We start from the raw sequence: 23,315 nt of genomic DNA on the forward strand, positions 1-23,315 counted from the left end.
AGAAATATCAAAATTTAAGAAAACCCCTAGAGAATTTTTTCAATTACTATCGGATGTCAGTAGCCAATTTCATGGAAACAAAATTTCGCAAATGTATTTGACATTTCGAAAAACCGCCCGCGGTTATGCATAGTGCGTGCACGGATACCTAGTTCTATGGATTACAAATTTTGTTGCGGTTTTTTTCCGCGACAATTTTGTAACATTTCGCGGTTTTAAAATCAGTCGCGAAAAAAAACCACAAGTGCGGCCGCTTGTACCTATTCGTTTTCGTGTTTCATAAACTCACACGGTTAATAACCGCTGCGGTTTCACCGTAGTGCGGCCTAGGCCTTAGTCTAATAAAGAAAACCTAGTAACCATACTACCATCATACCACAGTAAACATACTACATGAATGTCTCACATTTCATTTAAATCAATAAATTTTCGCATTCAATTTTATGTGACCGAATCATCCATATATGGGACCGAACGGAACGACCTTTAATATAATAAACGTATTTTTTTATAATTTCACTGGGTCATTCTTGATAATTTCCCTTGTGCTAAAGCATGTTGTTAACCGGCACAGGTAGGTTTTAAGTCGTCATTGCCTAAAGGATAAGACACCCGGTGCCGTCGTATCAAGCGATGCACCGGTGTTCGAATCCCGCAGACAGGTTTTTTTTATTTTTTTTATAGCCCTTTTAGGCAGACGAGCATACGGCCCACCTGATGGTGAGTGGTTACCGTCGCCCATGGACTTCAGCAATTTAGCAATGTTAAGTAGGTACAATTTTTTCTAATGAAATACGTACCTACTTAACAAAAGTTCACGATTGACTTCCACGGTGCGGGAATAACATCGCGTAATAAAAACTGTCGTGAAACACACATGCATGTTGGTTTAATACTGATTTATTTTAAAGACACCCTCACTATGTCTACTATAATATATATATAATATACTACATCTTCCTTTCATGAAAAAAAAAAAGAAAACAATATTTACAATTTCCACCCAGGGATGCCAGCGATTCTTAAGGTATTTTTGAGTATGGATACTAGTGATAGTGAAGAAAATTGCAAAGAAATGTTCTATGTGAATACGATCACGGGGAACAATAACATAATATGTAAGTCGTCTAATGTAATGGATCTTGAACGAATGGAAGTGGTTTGTGGAATTAACTTTGCTGATATCTATGGCCTCTGATAGCCACTAACCCCCAAGTCAGGTCATTCACCCATTTAAGCTACAAAACATTTTTGAAGTATTTTATGTTTTCAATTGTAAGTAGGTCCGTACTATTTTGTTTATTTGCATTTCAGCGCGCGCTTCGTTTGCGTAATGTTTTATACTCATCAATGTACATTGGCTGGCTTGTGTACGCATACCTGACCGTTCTACCGATGTCGCTGTTAGCTTCCGTGACCTTGATCCTGGTGTTCAGGTGGATCCATCTCATGTTCGCTCTGCTGGTCGTCTTGGTGTACGTCTCAGTTATGATCATGCACGCTTTCATCATGGCCATGTTTCATAATAAAGGTAATTCAGAAAAAAAATGTTGTACCTCATTATCTTTGTCATTTTTAAATGAACCAGTAACATATGGCTTGTATATTGTACAACAATATCGTCCTTGAAAGATTGTCTTTGACACCATGAGATTTTTGACTCGAGTCGGTAGTCTACCGGTGCTTTATTTTTTTGTTCTGTGGGCCGAACCAGCGCTACCAGTGTGATTAGTGCGAGTTTTTTAACGTTCTCGATAGCGTTAAAGTTAACTCAAATTCGTATGGACTTGGAACGTTTGCCTACGTTTGCCGCAAGGGGCGCTGTTTCAACTTCATGCAAATTTGAGTTAACTTTTACGCTATCGAGAACGTTAAAAAAATCGCACTAAGCACACAGCGCTGTGTGACAAGAAAATATTTTATTACTTAATTTATCTTTCAAAATAATTACAAATTCATTATTTTGTTATAAAATTTACATGGGTAAGCGTTATTACGCTCAACGGCAAAAATTGAGAGATACCTATGTCCAGCAGTGGAGGACGCCCTAAACACGTCATTACGGATCCTCCCGATTCATTAACGGTGCTTTTAGGTATCTCAAGCACCGGTCACCGTCCTCGCCGAACCCGTCGCTTGCAACGAAGGGCTCGGCGAGTAAATAAACCCACAGACACAGCCCACTGTATTTCTCGCTGGATCTTCTCAGAGGTCGCGTTTCCAATCCGGTGGTAGATTCTGCGAAGCACTGCTTTTACTAGAGCCATATTCTGAGGGCCAGTGTTAGCAACACTCCCGGTTTGAGCCCCGTGAGCTCACCTACTCGCCCTGTTACGCTGACATAGCCTCTCAAGACTATCAGGCTAGGTAGGAAAAAAATGAGTAGAGGACTGTGGGATAATAAATGAATGAATGATAATGAGATCATGATTATGATGATTATAGTAATACCAGTGTGTGTCTAATACTAGTGTGTGTCTAATTAAATTTTTATTTCAGCTTGGTTAGCTTGTATCTGGACAACCCTATTCACGTTCCTACAGATGTACCTAGCCGAGCTGCTAGTTCACCACCATTACGATTTGCAACACACCGCCTTAACGCTCTTCCTCAATCTAATCGTTCCTCAATTAGGACTCATACATTCGTTCAATCAGTTCGCATTGTTACAGACTGGAAGTTAGTATCAGAGCTTAACAAATAATTTATTTTATTCTTAATTAGCTGTGCCCGTCACTTCGTCCGCGTGGAATTTAAGATAGTAAAAATAGCCTAAGCTACTCTTTATTACATAAGCTATCTGCCAGTGAAAGTCCCGTCAAAATCGGTACAGACGTTCCAGAGATTATCCGGAACAAACAGACAGATATACAAAAATTGAAAAAAAACATTTTTGGTACCGTTTATACATTCATATTATGCATATGTAGTAAAAAGCGGTTATTTTCAATATTGCAAACAGGCACTTCAATTTTATTTATTCTATGTAAAAGATCCTACGTTTTAATTTTAAAGTAACTACTCCAACTGCTACGTCTGTATACTCTATACTTAAATGGCTTTCGATGTATACTTACCTAGTGTTTAATTCAATGATTTGATAAATTTTATTTTACCAAACATTTTCTCTGAAAACGCTCGGGCATTGGAAAGTTTAGGCTCAGCATTAAATGCGTCCGTTCAGACGATGATTTAATCTCTGAATTCTGAATAAATCAGCGTCAGTTTCAGGTGGAGAAGAATCCAGTATTGGTCGCACTCTGTCCCTCACCATCGGCTCGTGGAGTATCTTGATATTATTCTGTTTTGCACTGTTGATGATCTTGCAAAGAACGATCGGACAGGACCGGGCTATAGGAGGACAGATGTCTTGGAATTCTATTTTGTTTAAAAGCGTAGAGGTGAGATAATGTTTACTTTGATTTGATTTGTCTATGAACGACGAAGAAGAAGATGAAGTTGAATGGGGCTTACCTAACGTTGGTATCGTAATAAACATCTCCGCATACAAGTCACTGTGGAGTAAATTAAATTATGTATTCTGGGTGCATCTGATACAGGATTAATAGTATCTTTGGTGGTAGCACTGGTAGCCTTTTCGTCTGGTGTACTTTTTGGGTAAAGACCTTCATGTTCCAGCAATTTATCCAGCGATAGCAGCGATCCAGTCAATACCATCACCTACCTAGAGAGATGAGGTCGAAAACTCAATTGTATTCGTCTAACGGTTGCCAAAACGGAACGCGCGTTTACTTCACGACAGATATAGGCAGGACGGTGACGCCAAATCGTGTCCGGTCACATTAAGATAGGGCTGATAGGAATGACCAGGGATAACGTAAATTTATGACTAATTACGGTTTGATTAATTAATCGATCGTAGAAGTCATCGTAAGCTGTTCTAAATAGTGGCTTGGCTGTGCTCATGGTATACCTGATTGTTTTGGGCGACTGTAACCATTTACCATAATGTGAATGCCCGTCTTGTTACAAGGATAGTAAAAAAAAGTTATTAAATACGCGGGCTTTAAAAAAGTCACCTATCTGCCTTGTTTGAACGCCAGCATTAGTTGCATCGAAAATTTCAAATCCAGTTTGACTAGTACGAAAGAATCTCCCTAAGTTATTGTTTTATTTTCAATTTTGATATTATTTCAGGGTAAAGATAAGTTATGTAAGATCGAAGCACCTAGTATTAAGGAACGCGAGAAATTGCAGGAAGTTGATGAGCTGGTCGCTAAAGCTATTAGTTTCAATGAAGTAACAAAGGTGAATGTAATTCTAGAATAATTCGTTCGATAACTTATGATTACAAATGCTTTCGGTGCTTTTAGGAGCTTCAAGTACCGGTCAGAGACCTCATCAAACTAGTCAATGAGTTCGATCTGCGAACTGGCCCCTAGACACGAGCCACTGAGTTTCTCGCCGGATCTTCTCAGTAGGTCGCGATTCCGATCCGGTGGTAGATTCAGCGAAGCACTGCTCTTGATAGGCTACTGTTAGCATTTCTCTCATGTTGAGCCCATTTACTGATCCGCACATAGTTGAAATATTCCTTTAGGTAACCAACGATTAGGTAGAGAAAAACAGTTAATATTTTCTACGTATTCAAATTATTATTTTTTCTATTCTTTATTTTTTCCAAAATAAATTTCGCATTACCTACCCTACTGCATATTAAGATTAAACCAGAAAAACAATGTCATTTTATGTGTGTACTTGTAAAAATTCTGCAGGTTCACATTTAGTTTGAATCGAAATTCATTAACCATTCATAAAATGTGTTTTGTTAAAAAAAAAAGTTAATATGCTATGATTAAAAAATATTTAATCATAAATATTTGTTGTTGACTGTACTAAGTTTATATTGTAGAATTTTGCTCTTCAGAATAGCCAGGAACTATGCGACTTATTTTGCGATTTTCAAAAAATTTTACAAACTCCGATGGGCCGATGAACTTACGTGTACAATGAAGCAGTGTCTCATTTTCTTCCATAATGACCTTATACGCAAATCTACGTTATTGTTAGAAATCTTCTGTAGGTATCTGAGATAAATAGTAATCAACCTAGTATTAATTTCAGAGTATTATGGGAATACCAGTTCTAAGTAACGTAACTATGGACTTATATCGAGGAGAATACTCGGTTCTGTTCGCCGAAAGAATACAACACAAGATGATGTTGACTTTGGAAGATCTACTAACCGGTATTGTTATAGATCCGTACTGTTACATCTAAACCGTTATGTTAATATTTGAAGTAAACGGCAATAAATTTTATATTCTGCTTCGAGTGAGCGTCTCGACACGAAAACCTCCTTAATGTGGCCGTAGTGGACTACATCTCTGTTCGACGAGCTAGATACGTGCTTATGGACCCAGCCGATGCACTCTCAGTATTATTAGCTACTTCTAGCAGCATTATTATAACTGTTTTTTTTTTATTGCACTTGTAGGTAGATAAGCATACACCTGATGGTGAGTGATTACTGTCGCCCATGGACTTTCACCAAGCCAGAGGTAGAGTCAAGCTGTTGCTTAATATATTATAACAATATCTGTATTATTAGCTGCTTTTAGTTATAACATGCCCAAAACACGTTATTACAGATCCTCCCGATCCATTAACGGTGCTTTTAGGTACCACAAGCACCGATCACCGTCATCGTCGAGCCCGTCGCCTGGGACGAAGGGCTCGACGAGCGAATTAACCCACAGACACAGCCCACTGAGTTTCTCGCCTGATCTTCTCAGTTGGTCGCGTTTCCGATCCGGTGGTAGATTCTGCGAAGCACTGCTCTTGTTAGGGCCAGTGTTAGCAACACTTCCGGTTTGAGCCCCGTGAGCTCACCTACATGTTAGGGTGAAGCTGAAATAGTTATTATATATATATAGTTATATTATGTATGTTATATATACACATATGTTTAAGTAATATCACCTTCACCCTACACCTACCAAGCTTCATCTCTGCACTCCCCTAAGGTAGACTGTTAGAGAATGCCTATGGCATTAAGTCCGCCTTTATACTTTCCAGTGTAAGAAGTTATAAATAAATAAATAGCCTCTCAAGGCTATCGGCATAAGTAGAAAAAAAAAGTTTTAACATTAGGAGCCGTCATAACAAAGGTCATCGAACTCATCGAAGAGTTCGATTTGGAAGCTACCCCATAACATCAGACCGCTGAGTTTCTCGCCGAGTTTTCGCAGAGGGTTCCGATTTTGATCCGGTGGTACATGATAGATGCATACGCGAAGCAGCTGCCCTTCAGCTGTCAAGTCTACTTCGGAGGCGCTCAGCCTGCTATTAGGAAACCCCCGATCACCCCACAGTGGTGTTTCCCAACGTGGGGCCCACGCCCCACAAGGGGGTAATTTGATAATTAAGGCGAGCAATCGCACTAAATTATTTTAATATAGAAAATCTGTATTACAATTATTTTAAATTTGAATTTCAATTTCTTATTATATACTTTGATATTTTACTTACTGTGATTTGATGAAAATTTCATAGTGATATCTTCCTAAAGCCTATCATTTATATTTCTTAAGTGAACAAATAAATTTTTTAATGTTAAAAATTGAATATCGGGGGCATAACAATTTTAGGAATGTTAAAGTGGGGCACGGCACAAAAAAGGTTAGGAAGCACTGCCGTACAATCTCAGAAGAAAATACAAATGACAAACAAACAATTGTAGTCCGTGACGACAAAAACTAACAAAGACATGACCAAACCGTAAATTCCAGGTCTCGCGCTACCAGATAAGGGAAGCATTAATATATTAGGTCGTAATGTTAGGTCCGGCGAAAATTTTTTGACTGAATCACATATGGTGGGCTACTGTCATCGCTCACGTATACTTTTCGATGACCTGACAGTCCACGAACATTTCACTTTGTTTCTTGACGTAAGTATTTTTTATTTTTAAAACGCGAACTCAAGTGTAATCGTATAATGGCACATGTTATTGCTCCTTTTTCTCTTCGCTGGCCGACGATTTCATCAACTTGATAATGGTAACCAAACACGCCCAGCTTGCTTGCGGAGCGAACTTAACTTTACAATCATCCTTCATCTTCGACCTCGCCTAGTGTTTTTTATTTATTTATTGCTTCGGTGGGTGGACGAGCTCATAGCTCACCTGGTGTTAAGTGGTTACTGAGGCCCATAGACATCCACAACGTAAATGCACCACCCACCTTGAGATATAAGTTCTAAGGTCTCAAGTATAGTTACAACGGCTACCCCACCTTTCAAACCGAAACGCATTACTGCTTTACGGCAGAAATAGGCAGGGTGGTGGTGCGTACCCGCGCGGACTCACAAGAGGTCCTACCACCAGTAATAACAGCTTGCTTACGGAGCGAACTTAACATTACAATCATCCTTCATCTTCGACCTCGCCTAGTGTTGTATACACTGCGTACTTTTAATGTTCATATGGGTCATCAATACCAACAGCTCTGTCTCTGGCAAGAGTCAAACGAATACGTTTACGAGTACGGTCACATTCGATCTAGATGTCTCCTGAGCGATTGTGATCTCGAGACCGTACAGCATGAGCGCGTTGGAAACTTGGAGGACTATTACAAAGCTCAACTATGCTGGGCGTTAGCCTTGCTTTTGGAGCCCAGAGTGAGTATTGAATTCTATTGAGATTTATGGAATAACTAGCTGTACCCGTCCGTTTCGCTGGGCATTTAAAATTAACATTATTATTTCTCACCCCCACAAAGATTCTCATCATTAACGCCCCCGCAACTGGTGTAGGGAGGCCAACACTCATATAAATATTAGCCTATCCATTAAGTACATGTATTTTCTACATGGAAACCAAGTTTCAAGTCAATCGGATGCACAGTTCAGTAGTTATAACGGAACATCCGTAAAAACCACTCTAGATTTATATATTAGTATAGATATCTATTCTAGACTAGCTGACCCGGCAAACTTCGTAGTGCTTCAATCGATAAATAAAAGACCTAAGCTTTTGTGTGAAATAAACTTAAAACAAATAAAAGGAATCCGTCCGACGGAGGACATAACAAAGGAAAAACAAAATTGATATTTTTATTTATTTAATTCCGAGCATTTTCATATTTATCTATCTTTTAAACCTTCTCTGGACTTCCACAAATAATTCTGGACCAAAATTAGCCAAATCGGTCCAACTGTTCTCGAGTTTTAGCAAGATTAGGTATTTATAGTATCGGTGTCATTAAGAATCATCAGAATTGATGAATAGCTCCCGAGTTTTAAGATATCAAGTAATTGGTGAGTACTTTTAAAGTCATAAAATCTAATAGATTGGGTTGGTCTATTAGTATCTCGACGACTCGTCGGTCGGGCGTCCTTGGGGTGGCGCCGCGAGTCTGGTTGTAGTGTTGACCGCGGGAACCCTCCTACTCTGACCGGATTATGACATCGGACGTCGGGTGTAAAATCCGGGGGTCTATTAGTATAATAGAGGGCAAGGAAATATTTTCGAACGAGGTGTTATTAAGTTTTTGTTAATTAAAATTCCAATAATCTTTGGGTGAATGTAATGTGCTGGCCGCTTTGAGGCATGGGTCAACGTCTTAACTGAATTCTGAACTGAAAAGTGAAGTAAAAAGTGCCCTAAGGGGTGACTAGCTGGACCTGCGGTAACGGTACTCGTCGAGATCAGCAAAGATTTTAACGTGCAACGTAACCTAAACATCAACCCGCTGAGTTTCTCGCCGGATCTTCTCAGCGGGTCGCGATTCCGATCCGGTAGTAGATTCATTCACGAAGCAGCTACTCTTGAGTTGTTAGGTCTCTTTTCTCGGGCAGCTGTTAGCAAATCCCGCCCCTCCTGGCTGAGCCTTTGCTTGCCCCCCTGTCTTGGTGAAACTGGAAAGGTCTGTGGGCAACCAGTAATCTCTCAAACATAAAAAAAAGCTAAATGGATCTTATTTAACGATAAATATAAGCAAGATTGTGATACCTACTGATTGTGCATTGTTTATTTTTTAGAAAATTCCCTTTTGAATGTCCTAATATAATTTGTTTTTCATTTTAGATTATTATAATCCCCCATTTTATGGACGAACAAGCTTACAGGGCGGTTCTAATTGATAAAATAATTGTAAGTCAAAATTAAACATTGTTTTTATAGGCGGATGGGCAAATATGAAGCGTTGAGTACAGGTTGCGATGGTCACATGCCCCACCTGATACTTAGTGGTCACCGTAGCTCATAGACAACAGCAATTCCCGGAGCACAGCCAAACCGCGAGTTTGAGTAATTACATTAGGTTTTTCAATAAATAGAGTTTTCTTCATTAAATTATAGTTGATTTAATTAAAACTACTTTTACAGTTTCATTTCGTTCTTGACCAAATTGACTAAATGATGTCGTCCGTGAGCACAAAGAGTGTAAAGTATTAGAAACGTCGGCAATGATATAACGATAGTAAAAACCGCAATATTAAACCGTAAAAGTAGGGTTAATAATGTTTACGATTCACGAAAACCAAGAAGAATACCATCTTCTCGGTGGGTCGCGTTTCCGATCCGGTGGTAGATTCTGCGAAGCACTGCTCTTACTAGGGTCAGTGTTAGCACCACTCCTGGTTAGTTTCCCGTGAGCTTACCTACTTGTTAGGATTACGTTGAAATGGTCCCTCAAGACCATCAGCTTAACGAGAAGAATACTGCTTACTGCCACCGCTTTTACAATTATCATATCTCCAGAAATACCGAAGGTACTTGACCATCTTAAAGTTTTCATTTTCGAGCCTACAGTTGGAATACGCCGATAGAGTGTTCCTATTCGACAATAAAATACTAGTATTCGGAGGGACCCCTGCGTATATGTTCTTCAAATATGGTAATTACATATTAAAAATTCATCTGAGCTTAGTCTACTGTTATATCCTTTTGTTACACTTTTAATTTGCTGAACAACAAATTACAACAACAGTCTAGAATAATTTAAAAAACTGGCAGCTTCTTGGGCGAAAGAGAGTTTTTTTTATTGCTTTGATGGGTGGACGAGCTCATAGCCCACCTGGTGTTAAGTGGTTACCGGAACCCATAGACATCTACAATCTAAATGCGCCACCCACCTTCAGATATAAGTTCTAAGATCTCAGTATAGTTACAACGGCTGCCATAATATCATTACTAAAAACTTCTTCAGCTATTCGAATTGGGTAAACTTAATTGAAGTTCAATTAAAAACATCGAATTGTTGATACTAATAGCAAATAAAACGGACCTTTAAATACAAAGATAATTGTCATATATTAAGCGAAATATCGCTTAAATCAAATAGCTTTTCACTCCTCGATATATAGTTTTGTTATGTATATTTCATCAGGACGTGAATACAAAGTGCGTCTGACTTTACGAAGCGGCGGCGCTTTAGATACAATGGAACTTCTAGAAAAATCTGAGGAGGCCGGAGCCACAGTTCGAGCTCACTTAGGTTCTCTGCTAATACTGAAGCTACCGACCACACCTACAGATAAAGTCACCGCTTTTATTAAAGACCTAACGGAGAACGCGACTAAATTCGGTGTTATTGCTTTGAACATTAGCTTGCCGGATTCTGAAGAGATTTGCAGAAGGTAAGTACGTGTTGAGCGGTCGATTCGTTCTTTGTCGTCTGGTTCGTTTACGTCTTTTAGGAAGGCATTGAAAATACTGTTACGCGCTGGGGTTCGGGATAAATAAAATTCTACCGAATAACAAGTTAACACTGTATTAGAATTTAGAATACTTAAAACACTCAACAAACTTTACTAAGCTTTAAAATTCTCAATCCGCTTCTTCCGTTTCGGTTCGCTGTTTCGCTTCGAGTATTTCCGATTACTGACTGGCTGTGTGCCATCTCTGCAACGCTTTTATAGCCAATACATCCCTATAATTATTAAGAATATTCCACACATTTCGAGTATTGTGTTTCCCGGTATCTCACAATAGATGGCGTTGTACTTCTCGAGCGTTCTAGGTGCTACTAGATCCTTAGATATTCGTTCGACTATTCGGCGATATATGACGTTTCTCTTACCGGCGTAACAATACTGACTGCTGCCAGTGACATCCGTCCTCGTTCCATTTCTTTTCTTTTTTTTCTTTTGTTTCTTTTCGAATAACCTGTCAAGACTCTGTCTTAGTCTATGTCTAGTCGTTGTAGTTTTATGTCCTGTCAAATAGGTTGCACGCCACGACACATGTTGATTGTAATTATTTGATTATCATAATTGGAATTGGGAAAGAACAATTTTAACGGACATGATGGCTGATCTAAGTACCGGGGACGATCTGTAGAGCCTTATTTCTCAGTTGGGTTAATCAATCGTTGACTAATTTGGAGTGGCGGCGTAGCTTAATTGTTGCCTGCGAAATGCTAAAATCTAAAGAAGACCCTTTGGATGCACCAAATTTAAAAACAAACACATTCATAGTATAATGATATACCAGTATATATAGAACATAATTTAGCGTAATTAGATAGGTTTATCTTGGAAAAATGTACAGGGCTATGGCAGACACAGCGACCGAAGAACGTTCCGTTTCACGACAAATATCAGAGAATGCTATCAAAAGAATAACAGGTAGATATGGCAAGTTTTTTTTTTTTATATTTTTAATAGACCTTGGTTTTGTGTACAAAACAATGAAGTAGGAAACCTATGGAAATGAAACGTCAACCAAAATTTCGTGCCGCTGTGACGTCATCTGGCCACAAAACATGGCGGCTTTAGTGCTGTACAAAAGATTTCAATGTTATCAGGTTTTATCGATAAACGTTCTTGGCTCATTTTATTTTAAATATTGTTGAGTATTATTTATTTGTAGAATTTATACTTTAATGGGAAGTAAGTAGGTATATTGTTATGTGCAAATATGATATGATTTAGATGGGTGAAATCTAAGACAAGTTCGTCCTTCGAATTTGCCAAGTAAACGATATGACGATTTTTAAAAGTTGCTACACTGATTTTATAAAGTTGTCGTTTATCGCAAAACATAAAGATATGGCGTAGTTCAAAGCCATCAGCCCATTTCTAGCATGCTAAATGTTATCGTATTTTGAGTACGTGTTTTTCTTAGACTATTACAATCTATTTTAATTGTTTTGCTGACTCTAAAGTCCGTAACATACTACCGCAGCGCACCCCAAGGAAGGTGCGCCGCACCATTTGAATCACTTTCGCTTGAGAGTGATTCAAATTTTAAACTTATCAAGGGACCGCGTGAAAAAAAAAACACCTACAGAACATTTATTCATTAATTACAAACGTCATTCCTTGTGACTTCCTCTCTAAAATCACTTAATTATTAAATATTTAACAAATTTACAATAGTGTTTTACTCACTGCGGAATAAAACTATTTTATTTAAATAGTTCCGAAGAGATTTTGTCGGTAGCCTTTTTCCCGAAATATCTAAACAGAATGTCTAAATATGTTTTGATGACATATTTTAAAGTGGTATTTATGATTAGTGTCATGATCAATAGATTCCGACCGAAAAATGGATTTTTCGGATGAGGGCTCCATAATGAATTTAAATACATATAGATAATAGTTTTAGGACATCGACTTTCTTGAGAACCTATAAAATACGTTTTAATTATTATTTTTGTATGTTTTAAGCATGATAAATTATGAAATTTTATATAATCAATCATATTAAATCGATATCATAGTCAATAAATAATGTACAACCCAAAACAGACGGCCGAACTGACGTGACAATGACATTTGGCGCGCTAAACATAGCGGATTTTCGGCCTCATTAGACGGAGACGGAGATATTTACGTATATTCATGTTTCATTTTATGTACGCACTGAAATACTGTGATATTGTTTTCCTGCGAGTTAAAGTGCTGAGTAAGAACGAGATAGATATATGTTTATGTATGTGCCTTCAAAATGGGTGCTATTTATATAAGCGATTGTACGTATAGAACAATATGTCGTGTCCCTACTATATAGGTCTATGGTACAAAACGCCTCTTACAGAACCGGTCGATTGGCAAAGGGATAAAACGTATTGCACGAATGTGAGATTGTTGAGGAGCGTGGCTTGGAAATATTTCACGTTCTACGTTCACTACAGGCTGTTTTTGATTATCACGGTAATTTGAAGCTTCTACCAAGTATGTTTTTGTTTCTCATACATCGATGGACACTGGCCCAAGAGAAGGAATTGATTGATGAAAGAAAATGTGGGTGATATTTAAGTAAGCCGTTAAAAATACATATTACTGGTATTCAATCGTGTTGTTCGATATCTCACTAATCAAAAACGAATTATTTAATAATTGCATTTCGACAAGGTTGGACTTTTAATATAACATTTTTCTAAATATTTGATAAAAAAATATGGTGTCGTGATTAAAAATCCGCTTTCTATATAATATCCTCTGTAGCAGATTGTACAAGAAAATCGTAATTTCTTTTGAGCAGCTCTTATCCACATTGCTGGCTGGTGTCTTCATTGGACTGTCACTGTCTACAATTTTGTCAGAATTGAATCAATCAAGAATAGTCACAAATACTATGAAACAAGAGGTATGATTTTATATGACAATATGGTATTTGTTAACTAATGGTACATTCGTTATATTTTTATTGCATTTTGAATTCTATACATAATTTTTGTGATATTGTTTTTACGTTTTTCAATCATTCGTCTGTAGTCAGCGGTAATATTGTTATTTTATGTTCTAAACTAACACATTCCAATCCTCTCTTGCCTCATTTTCCAATCTAGATGCTTCAAAGACGTTTTAAAAGACGTTTCAAAGCTAAAGTAGTAAATTTAATTGAATATTTCGTACTTACACATTTTCTTCTATATCGTTCCCTCACCGCTGAGGATCGCGACCACATGTGACGTTCTTCCACGGTGTTCGATCATGGGTGGCATGGACCGCATGGTACAGACTACCACCAAGTGCTTCCCTTACTAGATCTGTGTGCTTAGTGCGAGTTTTTTAACGTTCTCGATAGCGTAAAAGTTAGCTTATATTTGTATGGAATGGGATCGTTTGCGTACGTTTGCCGCTAGGGGCGCTGTTCCAACTGCATACAAAATTGGCCTCACTTTTACGCTATCGAGAAAGTTAAGAAACTCGCGCTAAGCACACTGACCATCTGGCTGGTGTTCTGCCCACGGCGCGCTTGCCCTCTATGCGACCCGCAATTATGAGCTTCTCTAATTCAAGTCTGAGACATGTATTACACTTACACATTACGTTTACGTATGCATACGATAAGTAGTTTTGGACTCTGACCCTGAAAGTCTGCCTATTTCCAGTACAGTTGATTTTGGTGATCCAGGGATTTTTCGTATAGTAAATGTGTATTTCATTGTTCAAGAGATATTAACCGTATCTCAAATTCATATTTATAATAGGTAGGTAGGAAAACGGCTTTATGACTGTGAGCTTTTAACAAGTCTCCCTATTTATCAATAGAGAAGAATGAAAGAAGAAAATAAGAATAAAATATTGAAAAATCTTATATCTAAATTTTGTAAAATAACTTTTTGTTGCGGTTAGGTGTTTTGATGTGGGCAGGCCTCTCGCGAGGTGAACCGATGAGCTACTAAAGGTCGTCGGAATCCGCTGGATGCGAGCTTCGCAAGTCTGGTCATTTTTGCGTGCCTTGGGGAAGGCCAATGACCACCCGCACTGGAGGTCTGATTTGATGATGATCGATGTGTTTTCAGATCGGGCTCAGTGGTGTGGATTGGGAGAGGCCTATGTCCAGCAGTGGACGACTGTGGGCTGTTGATGATGATGATGATGATGATGATGTGTTTTAATAGAAATTGCGTTATAATTTAAGGTTCTAAATGCGGAAGGTAGGAATCACGTCACAACACTGGTGCTAAGGACGGATAATAGTTCAGCAGCAAGATCAGTGGCCAATGCGTTAGTAGCACTGAAACCAGACAGTGATGCAATTTTAAAGTGCAATAGGTTTTTTATTTCCTTTTTTTAATTTCAGGTACGTTTTTTCTGAGCCGAATTCAACAGTTTCCGACATTCGTGGTGTCGTTTACATGGCGATACCAAATTCTGAAGTAAGGACATTGTTGGTTTCTATATTTAATTATAAGTGTAGAGATCTATATATTAATACGCGAAGGAAAAACTTTGTATCCCTTTTTACGAAAATTGCGCGGACGGAGGAGTATGAAATTTTCCACACTTAGGTATATAGAGAATATAGAGAAGTGCACAATGCTAATATTTTTTTTAAATAATACATAAAAGATACATTAAATCAATAAAAAATATATTACACACACTACCATGTATGACGCACACACGCATGCATACTATTTACTGTCAAACGTTTGTTCTTGACGTCTGTGGTCAAATTGAGAATAGATTAAATATTGTCTGTCTTTATTAATATTTTTCTATAGGTAGTGTAGTCTTGATGAAATTTGTGATTATAGAAGTATAATGGTCTTTGAAAATAGAATCATAGTAGTGTACAAACTTACAATTTCAATTAATTATAGTCGAATTTCGACTACTGCGGGACCACTAGTAGGTATTAGTAAAATGTCGTGTAATGTTGACGTAAGCCAGTGAAAAGAATAAAATTTTAGCAACATTAAAAGCCATTTAGAGTTCGTTTTCAATGTGCTTTTATTACCTACGTAGAGCTAGGTGCTTTTCCGTAGGCAGCGGCTTAGCTCTGCCCCTGGCATTGCTGAAGTCCATGGGCTACGGTAACCATCAGGTGGGCCGTGTGCTCATCTGCCTACAAGGGCAATAAAATTTAAAACTACAGGATGTTCATTGCTAAGTTGCTAAGTGCAAGACCTTTTCATCGGATCTATTTCTAGTTCGTGCCGATTTTTTCTTTAGTGATGTGTGTTTGTCTGCAGAGTCTGACTGAATACCTCGTGACTCGTGCAATAGACTCTCCTCAGCAGTATGTGAACATGCACGCCTACGGGATGGATGTTGTTACGGCTGCAAATGGTGTATTGAAAGTAAGTTTTTACGGAAGAAATGTTTGTATATTACACACCATCACACTGATTTTCGGTCATTGTACGGTTTATAAGGAACATTGTACGCTTTATAGGGCGTATAAAGGTGTTAACTGTGCTTTATAAATAAAACAAGTTCCGATTTTACTCTGTATATTGTCACAAGTGTCTGGCGTGTATGTATGGGCTACACGTCAGACACTTATGGGCGGGCTATGTACCTACGACTGACTAAGTGACCACGAGTCAAGCGATGTACAACCGCATGCGCTACTCAAACGGTGTCCCTACAGTTACTATTAGGGTTGCTAGATTGTTTTCAGCCTATAAGGGGCAAATGCTTAAATAGGCAAAAAAATACGGGAATTCAGTTTTTTACCCGGGACAAATAAAAAACAAAACTATATAGTGACATTCTTTAATTTTTTTTTATATTTCTCCGAGGAGCAAGTCAGTTTTAATACATTTTTATCGGTTTTAAGATATTTATAAAAATTTATACAATTATAATCGTACAGAGTCAGTCCCGCCGGGACATTTTAAACCAACCCTAAAATACGGGACGTCTGGCAACCCTAGTCAGTATACGACTGAAAACAAACGCTTATCGTTCAATTGCAGATACAAGCATTATACAGTCCATTACATTACGACATCGCGGCTGCAGCGAAAACGTTGGCGAGGGCCTATGTCGCCCTTCTTCGTCATTACACGGGAAAATTGGATGCTACCATACAGTTCACTGACGATCCGTTAGAATTAGACTTAACGCCAGTAAGTACTCGGTACTTCAGATAATGTTATTGTGAAGCGCATCTGTATGCTGTGTGTGGATTTGGAATAGTGCCCCTATCTTTGCTGCTAGTGGCGCTATACAAATTTGAGTTATTTTTACGCGATTGAGTACCTAGTTAAAAAGTCTAGTCCTGTTTTACTGATTTTTTTTTAAATATCTTTAGAATAAAATGGAACTGTAATAAAGTTATTGATTTCTTTTTTATTATGAGTTTCTCTGCTGTTAAGTCTCGTTTTGCTTAGTAACAAGTCATCTAATATACGTTTTTAAATTGTGATAACGTCCAAATTGTGAATTTCACGTAATATTTGCAGTGGATGATGCAAGCCGAAACTGCACCACTGTTAATTCAATGTCTGCTGATACTAACCATATCTCATACAACTCTTCTACCTTCGCGAGAACATGGGTTAATACGACATTTACAAGTAAGTGGCTTACGAAAAGCAATCTGTCTGTGTATCATTCATTATTATTTTTTATTGCTTAGATGTATGGACGAGCTCACAGCCCACCTGGTGTTAAGTGGTTACTGGAGCTCATAGACATCTACAACGGAAATGCCGCCACCCACTTTGAGATATAAGTTCTAAAGTCTCAGTATAGTTAATTCAATTCAATTTGTAATTTTTCTGCGTATGATTGTAACGGTTGTATAGGTATTTTGTTCTTTCTGGCAGCGTCGTGTATGTTGCGTATTAATTGTGTACAAATATTCCAGCACGCGTTTCGGTTTAGATATGAAATCAATTCATAAAATGGTATAGTTACGAGTAGGTACCACCACCCCGCCTACTTCTGCCGTGAAGCGTAATGCGTTTCGGTTTGAACGGTGGGGCAGCCGTTGTAACTATACTGAGACCTTAGAACTTATATCTCAAAATGGATGGCGCATTTACGTTGTAAATGACTATGGGCTCCGGTAACCACTTAACACCAGGTTGGCTGTGATCTCGTCCACCCATCCAAGCAATAAAAAAAAGTCAACTCAACTTCTCAATGCAACAATTAATGCGTTTGTAAAGTATGATTTCCAATAAATGATCTAGGCCTAGACACCTAGGTATAGAGTACCACGAAAAGCATATGTATATCGACTGTGAATATCAATGCTGCTACTTTTCACCTTCAGGCGACCTGGTGTTGAACGGTAGCCGGAGCTCATAGACATCGATAATGTAAATGCCGCCACCCACCTTGACGCGTGAGTCTTAAGTGTCAGTTTTGATAAACGCATTACAGTTTTACAGCAGAAATGGGCAGGATAGTTTATGCTAATCTTTTTTTTAATACGTTTTTATTAGCTTCAGAAGTATGTTAGTATGTAACGCAATATTTGAACATGATTTTGACCCCTTTTAAAACGTCGGATTAACTCGAAATTTGGCATACTCATTAAGGACCGATGACAATTCAATATTAAAAAAAATATATTGAAAATTTTGAAATTCAACTAAAAAATGAAAAATAAATAATAGTTTAAAAAAACAAAAAAAATACGCTTTTATAGAAAATACAACTAACACATAAAAAATAAATTTTAATAAATTTGAATTAAAAATAGTGTAAGAAAAAAATATTTTATTGTAAAAAAGCGTGGGGTGCTTTTCAGGATATTATCAAAATAACCCTTCTACTCATATCTGTTCACAAAATATTTATAACTACTGATACCATGCATCCCACGCTTTTTTTTACAATAAAATAATTTTTTCGTACACTATTTTTAATTCAAACTTATTAAAGTTTATCTTCTATTTTTTAGTTGGATTTTCTATAAAAGCGTATTTTTTTAGTTTTTTTTAAACATTTTTTTATTTTTTAAATTAAATTTAATGTAAAAAATAAATGGATTATTCCAGAGTCACGCAATGAACTTCTCACCGGCTCGTTACTGGTTCACATTATATTTCTGCGATTTAATCATGTACTGGATTTTGGTGATGATCATTTCCGTCGTCATGGTCTCGGTCCTGCACATCATGGCGCCCGCCGCACACTATCACTATGGAGATATGGGTAGGTATTGGATGCCTATTTACTTCGCCCACGCAATCACAGGCGAGGTACCATTAGTGACTACTGTTTTTCGCCGCAAGACTTCAAGCACAACTTCAAATCGAATTCAAAAAGAAGTTAAAATATCAAAGGGTTTAACCTTAAAAGTAACTGCAATTATTCCCTCTAACCGCTTTGGGATTTGAACCCATCATCATTCACTTCTGGATGTAGGCCTTTGTCAATAACTAAAATAGGCTTCGATTTGCCGACTAAATTCTAGTTAGGACTAATTTTTTAAGGGATTTTATGACCTGGTAACTGAGACCTTTAAGTCATGTCTTATTTTAATGTATATAATATTCATATTTTTATGAAAAATGATAATATTATGGAGTGAAATAAAATGAAGATGATTAATTTGAGACACTAATCAACTGGGATGAAATTAAATGAGATGATATGAGATGAAATATAATCTCAGTAAAATGGTGGTCATTTACTATGATTTTTTCAGTGGACTTTTTAGAGGATCCCGAGAAGTTACGTCCAGCGGCTTTGTTTCATTTTCCCACATTTGTGCACTTTCACAGATATTAAACAGTTAATAAACCACCATTGTTACACATTTAAACCCGAAGAAACACTAAATAGACAAAATAAAACAAATCACACAACTTCACTCGTCGCGTTCCCGCCAAAAAATCCAGTTAGGACTAAGACCATGGAGAGCCATAGTATAATTCTCGATGACCTCAGTAAGTTTATTAGCCGACTGGACATTAGGAGGAAAGCTATGTCGAATATACAAGTAGGTAGCGCCTTTTCCTTAAAAAATATCGGAGACCACGCTCGAAGCTGTTGGCGAATTTACCTGGAGGAGATTTCCATATCGAGGGGTGAAAGGTTATTAGGATTAAACGACATTTCACTTAATACGCGACATTTATCTTTATAATAAAAGGTGCGTTTTATTTGGCATTCGCATAAAACAGTTCGATATATTTTTGATTGAATTTCAATTAAATTTACTCTTTTGAAATACCTGAAAAAGTTTTTTGTAATATTTTTTCATTTAAGCTTTAAATGGCTATCTTGTAAAATTTCAAAAAGTCGCTTAAACCAAATAGCCTTTCAACTCTCGATATTATATAAAAGACCATTGAAAATAATCAAATACAAGCAATACAATTTCAATTAGATTTTCGAATGTTTTTAGTGGTGGTGCCGTTTATGCTTATCGTTTATGGATTGGGTTGTATACCTCAAGCGTATCTCTTCAGCTTGGGCCGCAGGCCAGCGCTCAACTCGATGACTTTCGTAATTATAAATGTTGTCTTCGGTAAGTTACACATGTTTGAAGGGCGGGGCAGCCTTTGTAACTGTACTTGAGACCTTAGAACTTGTATCTCAAGGTGGGTGGCGCATTTACATTGTAGATGTATATGGGCTCCAGTAACCACTTAGCACCAGGTGGGCTGTGAGCTCGTCCATCCACCTAAGCAATAAATAAAAAAAACAAGAAAAAAAACATGCCGCTTCTAACTGTCTCAATTAAATTACGCTGTCTATACAATTGTTAGTCTTTATCCATTGAACAGATTCTAGAACTTCAACTCAAATTCTCTTTTGGCACTTTATGTTGCGTTCGGTTCTATTTAAACAGTAGTCATTTGCAGGTGAAACAACTATACTAATGAAAATATTTGAAGGTGAAATCTTAGATTTTTTTCTTCAATTCATGGTACTCTCGCCACAATACAACATGGCGAACGCTTTCGTAAAAATCAAACAGATATTTCTATACAACAGCGAGTGCACTATATTCAAGAGGAAGAACTTGTGTTCAACAAAAACGTTCCATAAGTGTTGTCGTTAGTAATTCTTTTATCTTAATTTTTTTTTCCTACCTACGCTGATAGCTTTGAGAGGCTATATCAACGTCGCCTTAACTAGTAGGTGAGCTCACGGGGCTCAAACCTGATGACGTTGCTAACCCGAACCCTAGCAAGAGCCCGTGCTTCGCGGAATCTACCACCGGATCGGAAACGCGACCCGAGATCCGCCGAGAAACTCAGTGGGCTGTGTCTGTGGGTTTTCTTTTATCATGTACTGGTGGTTGGGCGCGGTTTCGAACTGGTTTGTACCACCATGCGTAAGTAAATATAGTGGCAGCATCAATTTTATCCTCAATATGTATCTTCTTTCCAAATTCTCTTCAATATTTTTCCTGATTTTACTGGCGTACTAACTTCACGCTTGCACGGCTAGGTTCAACAATCCTGACTGTTTCTGTAGCGAAACATTTGAATATTCTTATCTGAGAGGGCGGATTGGCGTTTCACAATGCCATTAAGAAGTCTTCCTCACGTGTTAACACCAACTGGACTGTGATTTCATCAGCCCAACTAATGTAATATGAAGTCGGAAAACAGAAAAAAACTTTATTTCGGATTGTATAGCTCTGATTACAATAAAATTTCATGTTATTAATCCAGAAAAAAGTATTCGTTCGTATAAATTCGACCATGGAGTAAGTTTATTTATTTATTTATTGGTTAGATGGGTGGACGAGCTCACAGCCCACCTGGTGTCAAGTGGTTACTGGAGCCCATACACATCCACAACGTAAATGCGCCACCCACCTTGAGGTATAAGTTCTAAGGTTTCAGTATAGTTACAACGGCTGCCCCGCCCTTCAAACCGAAACGCATTACTGCCTCACGGTAGAAATAGGCAGGGAGGTGGTACCTACCCGCGCGGACTTACAAGAGGTCCTACCACCAGTAATTACGCAAATTATAATTTTGCGGGTTTAATTTTTATCACACGATGTTATTCCTTCACCGTGGAAGTCAATCGTAAACATTTGTTGAGTACCTACGTATTTCATTAGAAAAATTGGTATCCGGGGATTCGAACACCGGTGCATCGCTCAACACGAATGCACCGGACGTCTTATCCGTTAGGCCACGACGACTTCGAAAGTTTGAATAAATTGATGACTAAAGACTAATTGATGACTAAATTACTGGTGGTAGGACCTCTTGTGTGAGTTCGCACCTGCCTATTTCTACCGTGAAGCAGTAATGCGTTTCAGTTTGAAGGGTGGGGCAGCTGTTGTAACTATACTGAGACCCTTAGAACTTATATCTCAAGGCGGGTGGCGCATTTACGTTGTACATGTCTATGGGCTCCAGTTACCACTGGTGGACTGTGAGCTCATCCACCCATCTAAGCAATTAAAAAAAGTCAAGTTCAAAGCGTTGAAGTTTTTTGTGTTAGGTGATCTAAACATCTAAAAATGATTTACTGTTTCCAGCTAAATGTGGCATCCTCCAAAAGTGTTTCACAAGAAAGAGTTATTTGGCAGGAAGGGCCGGTATACTAAATGAAATCATTCAGATGTTATCCGTAGCGGTTTTATATATTTCGATACTGCTTGTACTCGAGTACAAAGTTTTACAGAGAATGTGGACTTTCGTTTGGGAGTTGAGGATGACAAAATCATGCGAGGCTAATTTGAGACCGGGTGCCCAATGCGAGATGAACGATGCTTTGGATAAAACCAAGCGACTGAGAATCGATAGTGAGATTTAAATACAATAATTTCTTAAAAAAACTCAGTGTAGATACTAAGAGAGAGAGAGAGAGAGAGAGAGAGAAGAGGAAACGAATTACACGCGGTGTGCCATACCAGTGAAATATATATAGATATATATACATACATAGGTACATATATATGCACATACACATACACATACATACACAAATACATAATGTAATATAACATATAACGGAACGTGCGATACCGCCCCCGCCGCCGCCTTACCCCCCGCTGAGACAGAGCTCTCTAAGCGCGAAAACACACGCCCTCAGCGCGCGCTAGTAAAATATTGCAAGTCTTAGTTCAACTGTACGATTCTCAACTCATTTTGTATTTTATGTTAGTTATTGTGTCGCTTTTTATATTAAAACCTCATACCAAATCTGTGTAAACATTATTTCTATATCATCTTCGCCAACAGCCCGGAACAACAAACTCACAAAAACTCACAAAAGTCCCGCCAGTCGGACTTTTAGTGTTAAAAATAATAATTATTAATAATTTTGCTTCTTTACATAATTGCTTCTTACATAAATAAGAATAAGTAATTTATATATCAAAACGTACCTAAAATACCTTTAAAACATAAATATAACTATATTCGTGACGCAGCAAAACGTTTGCAGAAACCAAAATGGACACGTTTGGTGAATATTTGCTCGCTTTGAACGTAACTAAAAAGATGTCCGGTTATTACGTTGTACACAACGTGTACTTGGGCATGAGGAAGGGCGAAATTGTGGCACTTTCCGGACTAAAAAGGCACGGCAGATTAACGTTTTGCCAGGTTCTGGCCGGGTACTTAATGCCGAGTAGAGGGCAATTGCAGTGCATGTCGCAGTGGAGCTTAAAGCGACAACCTCATTTGGTTAGTCCAAAATTATTAAGAAAGTGATGTATGGTGAACGTA

At 37.9% G+C, this 23,315-nt stretch overlaps 1 protein-coding gene across 1 annotated transcript in view; it reads left to right on the forward strand.

Annotated features, from left to right (window-relative positions):
• Positions 1–23,315, forward strand: part of LOC114244037 (cholesterol transporter ABCA5) — a 28,838-nt gene that overhangs the window by 1,272 nt on the left and 4,251 nt on the right. Inside the window, exons 2-24 of the mRNA XM_089727286.1 lie at positions 1,315–1,531; positions 2,500–2,679; positions 3,226–3,401; positions 4,159–4,269; positions 5,086–5,209; positions 6,753–6,913; positions 7,468–7,641; positions 9,050–9,115; positions 9,725–9,860; positions 10,353–10,602; positions 11,516–11,592; positions 13,007–13,122; positions 13,454–13,558; positions 14,840–14,925; positions 15,002–15,077; positions 15,897–16,004; positions 16,626–16,778; positions 17,115–17,228; positions 18,663–18,819; positions 20,018–20,140; positions 20,478–20,672; positions 22,121–22,387; positions 23,032–23,273. Of these exons, the coding sequence (XP_089583412.1) occupies positions 1,315–1,531; positions 2,500–2,679; positions 3,226–3,401; positions 4,159–4,269; positions 5,086–5,209; positions 6,753–6,913; positions 7,468–7,641; positions 9,050–9,115; positions 9,725–9,860; positions 10,353–10,602; positions 11,516–11,592; positions 13,007–13,122; positions 13,454–13,558; positions 14,840–14,925; positions 15,002–15,077; positions 15,897–16,004; positions 16,626–16,778; positions 17,115–17,228; positions 18,663–18,819; positions 20,018–20,140; positions 20,478–20,672; positions 22,121–22,387; positions 23,032–23,273 (3,414 nt within the window). The remainder of the gene's footprint in view (positions 1–1,314; positions 1,532–2,499; positions 2,680–3,225; positions 3,402–4,158; positions 4,270–5,085; positions 5,210–6,752; positions 6,914–7,467; positions 7,642–9,049; positions 9,116–9,724; positions 9,861–10,352; positions 10,603–11,515; positions 11,593–13,006; positions 13,123–13,453; positions 13,559–14,839; positions 14,926–15,001; positions 15,078–15,896; positions 16,005–16,625; positions 16,779–17,114; positions 17,229–18,662; positions 18,820–20,017; positions 20,141–20,477; positions 20,673–22,120; positions 22,388–23,031; positions 23,274–23,315) is intronic.

Source organism: Bombyx mandarina, chromosome 05 (genome assembly GCF_030267445.1).
Source record: "Bombyx mandarina strain Sakado chromosome 05, ASM3026744v2".
Classification (NCBI taxonomy): domain Eukaryota; kingdom Metazoa; phylum Arthropoda; class Insecta; order Lepidoptera; family Bombycidae; genus Bombyx; species Bombyx mandarina.